Below are 13,436 nucleotides of genomic sequence, written 5' to 3'. Positions count from 1 at the left end.
TGTAGTCATTCATTGCACGCTTGCCACTTCTAAGTGCTGTTTGGAAAAAAAAAAAAGAGGAAATGAGATGAAATGGGATGCAAATAATATTACAAGCAGGTACTCCTATTTCTGAAAGTAAAATTGTGACTTGCTATAAACCTTTCTTTTCCCCAGTTCAGTGGATCAAACACCTCAAATGGCTAGCCTTCGTGACCACAGCTAATGGGGAACTCTGCCACCTAGAATCATGCTGACTTAATTTCTAGGGAAGTGAAAAGTAGGAGAAACACGGAGATAAAGAGGATGGGAAAATGTTCTGACCCTATATTTAGTTGTAAGAAAAGCATCAGTACAGTGTCATGCTATTACTTCTCTTATTGAAAAAAAGCACTGTAGTCCTGAGTTTGTAGCTGCAGGCAGGCAGTGAGGAGAAGCAGGTCAGGGCTTTGATATGCTGCAAAGTCATGGTAGAGCTTAGACATCTTTTCACTGCAGACTCATGGATCTTTGGGCAGAACAGAACCGTTAAAGGGAGAATAATTGCAAGTGTGTCCAATATGCTTAGTCCAGGCACTTGGCATTTGTGTAATTATACAGAGGTTTCCTTTTATGAAGTACAAGTCTGATATGAGCTTGATCCACCACTTGGACTTTGCAAAGGGATACTTTTGCAGCTTCACAAATACTTAAGATAGTACTCTGTCCAATCTGTAGCAGCTACAAATCTGTTTTGGTTACATGTAGGGAGCTGGGAATCTTTGACATAAATTGTAACAACATAGTACATTCTAAAGTGGCTTAATCCTTCACGTGCTGATCAAAATACCTACTGTCACATCCTGAACCAATGTAAATTGCCCTGATTGATTTTGTATAAATACAGTCTGTGAATATATTAATTTTCTTTTTGCATGTCAAGAAACAAAGTTAATTTTTTCCCCCCAAAGGACAAGTTCCCTGTATAACAGAATGACTTGCAACAAGTTATTCTACTAGCAACTACTCTGAATATAGAAATGTCTGAAATAACAATTGCTTTCCTTTTGCATCTAAGTGTTAAAAAGCCTAAATATTTCCTATCCTTCCACTTTGTATGAAAGCTTTATTATAGAATAATTTTACCCTTGTTACATCAAGAATTTCTGGTGACTTTGCCACCGCTTTAACTGCAGAAAGCTTTTTTTTTTTTTTTAACTCTGATTTACTGTGTAGTATTTCAGATGTTTTGTCTTCTGCATAGCATTTTCGCCCTCTTTAACCTCCTGCTCCAAAAGAGCAAAGCTTTAGAAATCAAAGTTGCAAATGTAAAATTTTATTTCTGTTTTTCTCTCAGCATTCTCCGTCGGAACCCTTTTTAGAGAAACCAGTGCCGGATATGACTCAGGTTAGTGGACCGAATACCCAGCTAGTGAAAAGTGATGATTATCTGCCGTCGATTGAGCCGCAGCCACAGCAAAAGAAAAAGAAAAAGAAAAACAATCACATTGCTGCCGAAGGTCCCAGTAAAAGTTTTGGTAAGGAAGACTTTCCTGGGGGACTTGATAGCCAGAATCTAACCAGGAACTCAGTGGATTGCTCCCAAGAAGAGAAGAAGAAAAAGAAAAAGCCCAAGGCAAAAAAAGAACCGAAGGATCCGAAAGAACCCAAGGAAAAGAAGGAACCCAAGACCCCCAAAGTCCCTAAGACCCCTAAAGAGCCAAAGGAAAAGAAAGCAAAAAATACCACGCCAAAACCCAAGACCAGCAAAAAGAATAGGTAAGTCTGGAAACTTCTGTAAGTTCAGCAAAAAAGGACGTGCTTGTGGGATTTCTAGAATATCTGCGCTAAATGGAGTGGGTGGAGAGGAAATCTTTTGTCATTTGACCTCAATCATCTGCAATACCGTGTTTTTGAGGAACCTCTCAAGTATGTTTCTCTTATATGGCTTTCCTGTTTATGGCTGTGCAGTCATTCTAAATAAGCTGGAAAGGCAGAAGTATTTGCCATACTCAGCGAGGTTAATTTTTCTTTTCAAGGCATAAACATTTCTGGATCTGTTAGATTTCAAAACTAACTCCTTTTCTTCCAATGCTGATCTGTCCTTGTGTGTGGTTTGTGTATTAAGAAATTAAATTGCTTCAACAGTAATTTAGGTTTGACCAAAATCCAGACGTGAAGGGCTTAGAGGAAAAAAAAGGCTTGACGATGTTTTTGTCTAAATAAAGAAGTAAGTTAAGTACTTAGTGTTGTTACAAGTTGTACAGCACTATTTTATACTGACACAACCCATGGGTTATAAGCTTTGCTGTTAAAATGGCATTTTTATATGGATATCAATATACGTTAGTATGTCCTTCACTCTAGGGATTATACCCATTTTAATGTTTCATGTAAAGACAATTTTTCTAGCACAGAGCCTTTGTGGGAGGACCAGATGCTTCAACCCTGTTTCTTAGCTGTTTTCACTCGGCATTGTGTCCCTTTATGAGGATAGGCTTAAAATGCTACAGAGTAGTATGAGAAAGAACAAACCGCTGTTACACATGAGTAAATACGTCATAGATAATAACACAGATTCTTTCCTTACCCCTCAACTCCCTAAACACCACGATTATAAATGCTCACTTGAAAGAAAACTGAGAGGAAAAAGACATTAAGGCTCAATTTTTTTTTCATTTGTACCTAGAATTTCTTACAACTGTTCTGAATTTGTTCCAAACATCTGAATCTGTTTTTCAAGATGTGGCTAGTGTTATAAAATATAACTTCCAGATGGAAGCACAGCCAGACTTGGTTAATCCGAATCAGTTTGCAAAATCCATTTGTATCAGGGTTTAAAAACTGCAGTTAATGAATCAGCTTTGCATATATTCTGCAAGACTGACTATTGGTTAGTTTTGATACGGCTAAATGAGGCACAGATAGTGAGAAGCTACTTGTTCCTTTGGCAAGATAGGGATTTATTTATTTATTTATTTTAGGTTAACAGAGACAGTGTTTCCTAAAGAATTTATATACACTGGTTCGTAAAATCAAATGTTGTTCTGACCGGCTGTGAGAACCATTCAATAAATTACGGTCGATTAGCCTGTCCTCTTGCTGCAGTTACATAGGCTATGTTCCAGCCCATCCTAAGGATGGGTTTTACATACAGAATAAATCGCAGCTTAGAAAAACTCTTCAAGCTGTATCTCTCAGTACACATTTGTGAAGCTGAAATATACTGTATCAGCTAAAGTAACCTTTTTGTTCCATTTCCACATATTCATTGGTTTGAAGGCCAAACAGGCTGTATTATTGCATGGTATAGGGCGTTTCCTCCCAGCAATTTTTGCACCAAGTAGTAAAAAAAGCTTTTACTGTAGGACTTCTCAAGTAGTGCAGTTTTACAAGGTCCTGACTGCAATGAAGCTTTGTTTAATAAGCAATGGTTAGAAGGAGTGTGGTATGGGTTCCTGTGGCTGTGCTGCATGTCAGACCTCAGAACTTGTCTGTCCTCTCCACTCAATCCTAACACCTCTTTGCATGTCTTCTCTAATATGTCTTGGGATATGTCGTGCAGATTAAAGGAACAGTATTTCCTTTGAAGGAACAAATCACTGCTTTCTCAGTTGTATTTGTAGAAAGGCTTTATCTTCTTTCCCACGCAATAACTCTTGTAGGTAGGTAGCTAGATGACTACATTCTGGTATTCTGGTAGCTACTTAGCCCTGTTGTTTCACCTGTGAGAGAAATGTGTTTGGAGCAGTATTAAAGAGCAGGTGTTGTTCCTTATGCTTGCGTAGAGGTGTCGAGAAAGTCTACTTTTTCCCTTAATGGACTTGTCTTACTGTTACCAACTGCTCTTTTGAAAACAACGTTGTTATCGTTTTGTGGTCTTGTCAGCTTCAGTATCAAACTTCTTTGAAGAACTCTGATACTGTGTTGGGATGCTGTGCCACTGAAGAATTTTAAATCAGTGAAAGAAATGTGCTTGCTTTGGCAGTGTCACGAACTGGGGAGTTGGTCTAGTGACAGATCATTGATAAAGTTTTTAAATGAATCAACAGCCTAAAAGATTAATCGTCTGAGCTGCAATGTTTCAGCAGTGCTAACTCCACAAAGGAGATACTACAATTGCTGCAATGAGTAAGATTCATGCAGCTTCATGTAGATTATGGTATGATTATGTAAAATATTTTGATGAAAGTTAATAAGATGGCTAGCACCTGCTTAATTCTAATGTTGCTAAGTATTTTTGCTTGTAAGCATTGGAAAGAGTAGTATGATTTTAGATGTCTAAATGCTGTGCAAAACAAATGTTTTTCATTCCTGAATAAGGAAATCAATTTTAATAGAAGAGCAGTCTTGCACTCATGGAAAATTCAGGTGAAGTCAGACATAGGAAATGTATTTATCAAAGAACATTTTTTTTTTCCCGCTAGAACAAAACAAGTCCCAGATAACCAATTTTGACATATACTGTATCTTAACCATTTTGTAATGTAATATAGCTCATAACTTTACCCTGTCATTTCAGTTTAAGTTTTGACCAACAGTATAATCCTTTTATTAAACGGACAAAACAAAAAATGGAGAGAAACTTTGTCCTTCACGTTTCTTCTATATTTGGTTTAAGTCGTGACAAAATGAGCAGCCTGTCTCACTGAAAAGCACCTTCATGTGATGAACAGGTCAGACTGGAGAATGGAAGAAGCTGATTAATTTCATGCTAGTTTGAATTGTGTGTCCCATGACATCTTCAAAAGAAAGAAAACACTAAAATGGGGGGCTAGTATGTTGTACTGTCTACTTGGTGATTTTGAAAGAAAGATCCCGTTAATGTGGTATTACTACACTTGCAATCAATATTAGTCTAATCCTGCCAACACTGAAGGCTAAATACAGTGGTTGCTGGTAAAAAGCCATTTGCAAAGCAAATATTTTGTAAACCAAACTAGTCAGGTTCAAAAAGAAAAACACAGGTGTACCTAAGGTCACAAATGAAGGGTTTTCATTAAATTGTTCAGGTGCAGAGTTGCAATGGCTTTACACATTATTGAGCTGGCTTCAGGCACGTGCAAAGCAAGCAGATTTTTTTTTTTTTTCTGAAAGTAGATGGACAGGGAAAGGCAAGGAGTCCTACTAAATTGCAAAGTCATGGCTCAGATGTCTGTTCCTCCTGTGCCTGTCCCTGGAGGAGATGCGGACCACCTGTTTGAGAAGATCACGCTGCTGCACAGCTGATAGCTCTCCTGCTGCTTCCTGTGAAACCCTAGAGAGTGGCCACTGATTAAGGTGGGAGAAGCAGGAACTACTTGAAAGGGCCAAATGGCAGCTCCTTGCAGGAGCTCGTCTCTTTCCCCGTCTCCTCAGAGCAGTGTGATGTGCTCTGCAGAGCTGCTCTTACCTTGCTTTCTCCTCTCCAGGAGAAACTCGTGTCCTTCCCACACGTGCAGCAGCAGCCTGGGGTGGAGGGAAGGGTGTGTGGGTTGCTGCTCTCATGGGGAGTGCTAGCTCTCGTGTAATTATCTCTGTTAGAGGGAGGTGGAGACTGACCCTTTTGGCGCGCAAATTAGCTATTTGTTGTGTAGGAAAGGGGATGGCTTCTGGCTGCGGAAGTGGGAAAAGGCTGCTGCACAGGGGGAGTGGTGCGAGCAGCAGGATGCAGTACCTTAGGGAGCCGGGGGACAGGAAGAGAGGTCCCTAGGTGGTACTGGTAGTTTCCACTCCGAAGCTCACATCATCCTGAGAAAGGCAGGAAGGGGCTGCCTGTGGGAGAGGACAGGAAGCAGTGCAAGATTTCCATGCACACGTCCACTGAGGCTGTTCCTTTTCACACCTGTCCTCATCTCCCTTTTGAACTAGCCCTGCTGCCAAATATTTACCTTTGCCTGCCCCACAGACAGGCCTTGCAGGCTTCACCATTACCAAAGCTTATGTTTTAGTGATTTGGCTGAGTTGTCAGGCTGGGATAAACCTCGTCATCCTATTGTTATTTTTCCTACTTCTGTAACATGTTAAAACAGATTTATGTGTACGTGTGCGTGTTTTTTTAAAGGGGTTTTGATTAGAATAGAAGCTTAAAAAAATAAATGTTTACTTTAGATAAGGCAATACAGAAAGACTGTCAGTCCTAGCCTCTTGAGAGCGTGGTATTTGGGATGTATTTGGGGAGGTTTGTGGTTTTGTTCCTCTGCAGTGGATGTACAGCATGTTTCTAATCCCATTTCCTCTCAGGAATTTGTTATAGGATAGTGTTCCCAAGTGGAAGAATGGGGACCAATAGTGTCTGACTTATTTTGAATGTTTATATGACAGAAAAGAAGCATCCCCCAAAACCTGATAGCCACCGTAAATTACACTAATAAACAGACCTGCCAGTCACCCAGTTCAGGTGAAATAGTAGCACAATGTAAATATAAGGACTAATTACTTTCCCTATTAATTCTGCTAAGCATCCCGTGCTTTTGGGGGTATTTTTAGGTCAGACGGTTAGGCCCTCTGAGATCCTGGAGTTTGACCTCACCCTGTAGGTGGCTGCTGGCTATATGACACAAAACGCGGTTTGTTAAAGTTTGCATACTTGTTCTCAAATTGTAATTCGTGCTTCCTTCTCTGTTATCCTACTCACTGTTTTCCTCTTCAGACCGTGTTTTTCTTTGTTGTTCTCTCATCTGGCCTTCTGCAGGTTGTCTTCTCACTGATCCCCTAACTGTTAGAAGGTATTTTAGTGTTTTGTGTGCATGCAAATACTTCCTCAGTAAGGTACTATCGGACGTGCATCCCAAGTTAAGGATCAACGCACAGACCCTAGCTGTAATGCCAAAGCCTCTAAAAAGAGATTTTTACCTGCCTGTGCTTACAGTGAGGAAAAGTAATTCTGGTCCTGCCAGACACTGTTCCTGAAGGGCATGAGTCACCGCTGGGAGGTGAGACAGGCTGAGTCAAAAACGGGTACAGCTCATTGTTAGGAACAAATGACACGGGATTTGTGGGAAGGCAGACAGCAGCAAGGGTTGCTGGTGTTTCAAGGCAGGCGATGGTCCCACAGGCCAGGTAAAGCTGCCAGGTCACACAACCTCACCTCGCTCCAAGAGACAGTGCTCTTTTTCTCTGCTTTATTTATTCTTTACTTCCTTACTTTTAATGAAAGAATCTGGGGCTACATATTTAAAAATGGCAATTCTTCTCCTGCATTCAGAACTTAAAATTCTCAGTGAAATCCGCTCGTGGGCTTTGTTCTCCCCAAGTTGGTGGCTCGTTTTTGTGCGTCTGCTTTTAACTGGCCTGTCAGGGGCGTGATTTGAAATGGTGTCCGAATGACTTAGCGCGCGACTCTCTCACCGAGCGTGACTCAGTCTGCCGAAGCACAACCCGTGGGTATATATAGGTCACGAAATACTCATAGGAAGACGTTTAGCTCGGAGTCTCTGTCACCAGGAGCGGGGGAATGTCTGACAGGCGTTAGAAAGAAATCTTTGTCGGGGTGGATCTGACGGGAGCGCTCGAGCCTCCGGCGGGGCCTTTGTCTGGGCCGTGCAGGGATGTGCGTGGCCCAGCGCTCCCGAGGCCGGCCGGCCGGCATTAGCGCTTTCCTGCCTTTCAGCAGGCGGATATTTTATCCAACGTAGGCCAGGCTATTCTTCCAGACTTTAAGCCTGTTATTCATATGTGATAGTGCACCCAGGGCACGGTAACTACTACTAAACTTAATTGCGCGCTTTGCTCTGATTTATGGAGGTCGCCGGCAAAAAGCGCCAGCCTGTCAACTCGCTTCACCTGGCAGCCGGCCAGCCCCCTGACAGGCCCACCTTTGATTTAAACAAATCCGAGAAATATGTAAAGTTTGCTGTGGGGTTTGGTGTTTGTGTGTTTTTTGTTTGTTTTTATTTTTGGAAGCGGCTTTGCCGTGATTTGATAAAAGGGAACCACAAAAAAAAAAAAAAAAAGCGAAACCAAAAAAAAAAAAAAGACAAAAAATAAAATAAAAACTAAAATAAAAAAAAAAAAACCCGCGGCCGCGCAGGTGTCGGGAGCGTTGGGGCGCTGATTGAGAGAAGCAGATGGCTGCAGTCGGTGGCCGCCAGCCAGCGGAGCAGGTGCTGGTCACGTGGCCGCGGGTTGCCAGGGCGATGCGAGCGCTCTCGGCGCGCAGATGAAAGGCCGGGGGCCCCGCTTCAGCTGTAGCATTGTGTAATTTGTGGCAGTTAGAGCGGAAATAAACGCTGGAAATGGAGCCGCATAGTAGGGGAGACTCCTGGCCATGTGCGGCCTGCGCGCCGGGGCGGCCGCGGGAGGCAGGGGCGGCTGGCCGCGCTCCGCGCCTCTCCTCCCACTGGTGGCTCGCTTCCCCTCGGCGGTGTCAAACTTTTCCCTTCCTTTTTTTTGGTCAAAAATCGTCCCAGTTTGAGGTGTTTCCTTCCTAAAAGGCTACGTCGCTCCCCGTAATCTCACCATAGTAAAAATTGATTTTCGAAACTCCCATTTCCATGTTTGAACTTTCCTCTTTTTTAACTCAATATTAGTTTAAATACAGGCTGCGGAAGAGGCTGTGCCATGTCTCACAACCAAAGCACTATATGTATTTATAACTGTAGTCAGAAAATTAAAATTGCAGCTCCAAAACATGCCTCCGGTTGACGAATGCGCTAATCAAAGTGAATAAGCGCAAAGCTGCTATTTGTTTGGGAAGCTACAAGCCTGGGAATTATACAGGAAAAACAAACCCCAGACGGTGTCCTGGGTGTGAAATTAAAACACGAAGGGAGCAGAAGCCGTGTAGAAGCGACTGAAATAATTTCTGGCGATCGGTAATTCCCGTTCGCCAAATACCAGTGAGTGACTCCGTGTGAGCAGCTTTCTTCTCAACATTTCGATGACTCTGTAAGAAACGGTGTGTCAGAACAGTGCCAGGCCTGAGGGGCAGACCACAGAGGGGAAAACATGCTATCAAAAACCCACACCAGTGTCAGAGACTAAATGTGTTGAAGATTTCTAGCTTTTAGCACCAGTTCTTCCTCTTTGCCATTTAAAAATTTCATCTCTGTGCTGCTGAAAGTCATCTCTGTTCTTGACTTGGTGGCGATGTGTTTAAAGCTGGGCTTTGATACAGGCACCCTGAGCTACTCCCAAGGTCTTGATGCGGTTAGAAAGATACAGTCCCAGCTCCTCTAGAGGTGAACGTTTTCATAAGGGGTGGAGGGAACCAACCCCCAAAACCTTTCTGTGCCAGTAGTGGATATAGCTTGCAAATATCATGCAGATGCTGAGATACCAGGGTTTTTCCCCCCTCACTAGAGAAACAGAGGTAGAAAACCTGTGAGAAATGTCAAGGTGAGGTAACTGGTCCAGGTAGCTGCAGCTGACGACCACAATCCTGGTCTGGCCAGGTGCCTTGAATCCTTCCTGCAGGCATTGCTCCAGTGCCACGCACTGCTGTCACGTGCGTTGAGTCCCCAGATGTGCACTCGGAGCTGACACAAAAGCACCTTTCCTGTCCCACTACTTGGAAGTAACAGGGACCCTGGACTAAAATGAAGAATTTTTGCCTTTGGTCCCTTGTGCTGGTAGTCCTTCCTCTGGTTTTGCTTGCCTCATCCACATGGAATAGCAAGAAAAGTACATTTGTAATCCTCTTTTCTCTTCACGTGTGTCAGGTTGTGCAAATAGTGTTTGCAGACGGTGCAGGTTTTGAGCAGAGCAGCTCTTTACCTGTCTCATTTTCAGTTTCTTGTTCAAGATACATTCACTGTCAATATCCAAGATACCAAAGGGAGGATATTTCCCCATTCCCCTGTTAAGGAATGGGAAACATATAGCAATGGCCCATGCATCATTGGTTTTTACAGTAATGCTTAAATACTTTAATATAAAGCAAGGCAGTTGAAAATAACGAAGTCACTGAAAATAAACATCTTGCCGATTAACTGTTCTGTTAAGTGCTTTTTGCTTACATTTCAATACAAATATTGATTAAAAATACCTCTGTTCTAGTAACAAGAAAACAGATTCTGAAACTAGTGCTGCGAAGAAAAAGGTTAACAAGGGAAAGGAAGGTTCTGAAAACTCAGATTTGGAAAAAACTCCACCACCATCACCTCATCCAGAAGATGAAGATGACCCAGGGGTTCAGGTAATGCTCTTTCAAGTTCACTGTAGTCTTTGGCAATTTAGATGCGTGCAATGGTAGTTCTCACAGTCTTTGTTACATGGACAGAGATTATGGTGTTGAATCTTCTGGTCTGCCTACTTAATATAGCATTATAGGGTCTTGCTTATAAGCCTCTTGTTTGTTTTTTGCATTGGCTTTGGAAACCTGAAATCAAAAATAAAACATGACAAAGCAGGATGAAGGAAATCTGCATGTCGGGAACTTGTTACTACACCACTTTAATACGTGAAGGGCTTTTCAGGACTGGCAGTCATCAGCTAACGCTGATAATTTTTCTTCACCACTGCCCACCTGTCAATTTCTCTGTAAACTTTCTTTCACATAAAGAAAATCTGGAAATAGGAATAGAGCATATATAAGAATTTTCATGTGTTCTGCTGCTAGTCATGTTAAAAGTACTCAGCTCCTGGCTTGCTTCTGCTGGCAGTGCTCACAGTGAGCATTAAAAATAAGAATTTCCTCATGAAAGGATACAGGCAAATTATGATGGAAGAATCATGAAGTTCCTAAACTCGTGCTACTATTACTGGAGTCCATTGCATTCAGCAATTGCATATCAGCTTGCTTTTAGTTAGATAGCTGTTGAGACCAATGATTGGTGGTTGAAAAGGCTGGTGAAAAGGTTGCCAAATAGTGGTGTCCTAACAAGACACAGTCTATGCCTTCCTTCTTACCATTTTCCAGAAGAGATCTAGAGGATAATAAAATGTGAGTGATCTGGAGTATTCTTGTTAGAAAAAAATGCAGCAACAGAGAAAACAGTATTTCTGGTTCATGAAAGCTATGTATTCCGAATGAGAACAGTTGAGATACACCATAGCATTACAATGTTTGAAGAATAAGTTTTCCATCCTGTGTCACAAGGCTTTTAGCCTGATTAACAGCACTGACAAAAGTTGTAGAAGAAACTTGGGGGCTGATTGTGGGGGTTATTTTGCAGGTCACTGTATACTCTTTATATACCATGCACAGGTCGAAATATATGCATGTCTTTTGTTTTCAGTTTAGTGTGACAAAACTTTCTCTTTTTGCAATTCACTTGGGTGATAAATTTTACATTTGAAATATTTTTCTTTTTTTTGGAAATACAAGTGTTAGGGTCTTTGCATTACTTAATTTTTTCTTAATATGTTTTTCCTCACATTCTGCATGTTATACACCCCCACACTTCTTCATGTAAATTCAGGGAAGTTTTCCATCATATACACTAGGACAGCTAGGATTAATAAACTTGTTATGCATTTCCCAATGCAGGTAGTTATGTGGTTGTCTGAAACTCCATTGTGTTCTTAAATACTGAGTCACCTATAAAGATCTTGCTTAGTAATGCAGAAAATGACATATTATTATCTTCAGAGAGGAATATTTACTTTTGTTGTGTTACCATACAGTTTTTTAACATTGCTATCAAGCCTTTCCATGTACAGATCAGTTAAAGAGTAAAAGGTAATCTGATGCAAGTACATGTATGCACAGTTTCTGACAAAGACGCATAAGCATTGCAAAGCCTTATGTGTATGCCAGAGGAAACAGGAAGCTAACCAAGTCAATAAACATCAGGGAAGGTTACCATTACATCTGAGGTCTCCTTTCTGTCAGGGAAATGGAAGAAGAGATTTTTGGCACAAAGAATAGTGGTAAGACTTACCTATTGAGCCAAAAGAAGATTGATATTTTCCCAGCAGTGATTATGGAAATGAGGGTGTAAATTTGCCAAGTAACATCTATTTTCAAGTATAAAAATATTGCTATCATATTACAGTTATGTAGGAAACCCCGTAAGTTACTGTGCTAAAGGTAGAAGCCACATCATGGTTGTTTAAAGGATGTCTTTGCTCAAAAATTACGTTTTCAGTTTAAGACAGAATTTCCTATTTTCTAAAGCACATCAGATATTTGTGCTTAAAGAGCTAAGTAAATTTTAAACTTCATTTATGTGGATTTAGAGAGACAGATCTGTTGAACAAGCTGTATAAGTGCTTACATGTACCAGAGAAGACGCGTGTTAAGCTGAGAAAGATATAAAAAAATAATTAATATATCAGTTCATAAAAATGGATTTTTAGCAGTTGAAATTCAGCATCTTTTTAAAATATGTATGTGAGCCCATTGAGATATTTAATGATGAGTTAACAGCTTCCCTCAACAGCATATGCTATCAGCTTCTGAAAATGTATAACCTGATGCAGACTATCTGGGAATTTGAATTTTATTGTTGCAGAAAGTGATGACTGACACTGAGTGATATGTCGCAAATTCTGCCAAATGAGTGCTTGTATATTTTGCAGATTTTCTGCAGCTTCTCTGAATCTTTCTCTCACCCTGGAGATGAGGGTATGGGGGAGACAAGAACTACGTTTTCACTTGGGGTGGTCCAATTTTTTCATTCTATGCTATTCAAGTTTGGGGTCTTTTCCTGTGCTGTGCTCCAGGATGGCCTTCTCAACAGTGCTGTGTCAGGGAAGTGAGGAAATCATATTTTCATTGTATTTCCCCTACAAGATAATCTGGTACAACTGGGGAGATGAGGAGACCACAGAAGTGTGTTGTCACTGCTTAGTGACACTGTGAGCTGTGCTGTGGAAAGGTGGGATTTGGTTCCTGCACTGGCCATCTGTCAAAGTTTGTAGTAGACATGGTGCAACTTCTTGCTTTTGATTTGCTTTCTGAGATATGCCTTTTACTTTTCTAGTGGCTTTTTGGAATGCTAAAAACAAACATTATTACTTTACAGCTCAGAGCAAGCATGAAGTATTGTGGGTTATGTTCTGTTTTTACAAAAGTTAAGAGGAGCCAACAGGCATGAGTTTAGAATGGTGCTGTCTTGATTCCTACCACGATGCTGAAAAAATAAGTGTTCACTACACAGTCATGTATTTGAGAAGTATGAAGAAGCTTTCTCAGTTACTGTGCAATTTATCAGTTTCATTTGTCATGAAAAACATCGCTGCTTTCCATGTAGAAGCGACGCTCCAGCAGACAGGTGAAAAGGAAGCGTTACACAGAAGACCTGGAGTTCAAGATTTCAGATGAGGAGGCAGATGATGCTGATGCTGCTGGAAGAGACTCTCCTTCAAACACTTCTCAGTCAGAGCAACAGGTCAGATTTGAATGGACTGGAAAGGTGGATGTAACTGCAAAATTCAGAGTTCAAATATGGGCTCTTTTTCTGAATGATACTCATCCTTGGTTGGCACAGTGTGCCAGAAGGAATTAGCTTTTTACCTTCTTAAAGAACATATTCATTCATGACTTTGTTTACAAGCTGGTGATATGCAATTTGACACAGTTCTTTGAAATTAATAGTTTCTACCTAAAGGGA

At 41.2% G+C, this 13,436-nt stretch overlaps 1 protein-coding gene across 4 annotated transcripts in view; it reads left to right on the top strand.

Annotated features, from left to right (window-relative positions):
• CHD7 (chromodomain helicase DNA binding protein 7) overlaps positions 1-13,436 on the top strand; it is a 128,514-nt gene that overhangs the window by 68,733 nt on the left and 46,345 nt on the right. For all 4 annotated transcript variants that reach the window (XM_083823898.1, XM_083823899.1, XM_083823897.1 and 1 more), the window contains 3 exons: positions 1,316-1,737; positions 9,937-10,075; positions 13,077-13,214. In XM_083823898.1, the coding sequence (XP_083680024.1) occupies positions 1,316-1,737; positions 9,937-10,075; positions 13,077-13,214 (699 nt within the window). The remainder of the gene's footprint in view (positions 1-1,315; positions 1,738-9,936; positions 10,076-13,076; positions 13,215-13,436) is intronic.

Source organism: Anser anser (genome assembly GCF_964211835.1).
Source record: "Anser anser genome assembly, chromosome: 2".
Classification (NCBI taxonomy): domain Eukaryota; kingdom Metazoa; phylum Chordata; class Aves; order Anseriformes; family Anatidae; genus Anser; species Anser anser.
This window is presented reverse-complemented; position numbering and strand designations above follow the sequence as displayed.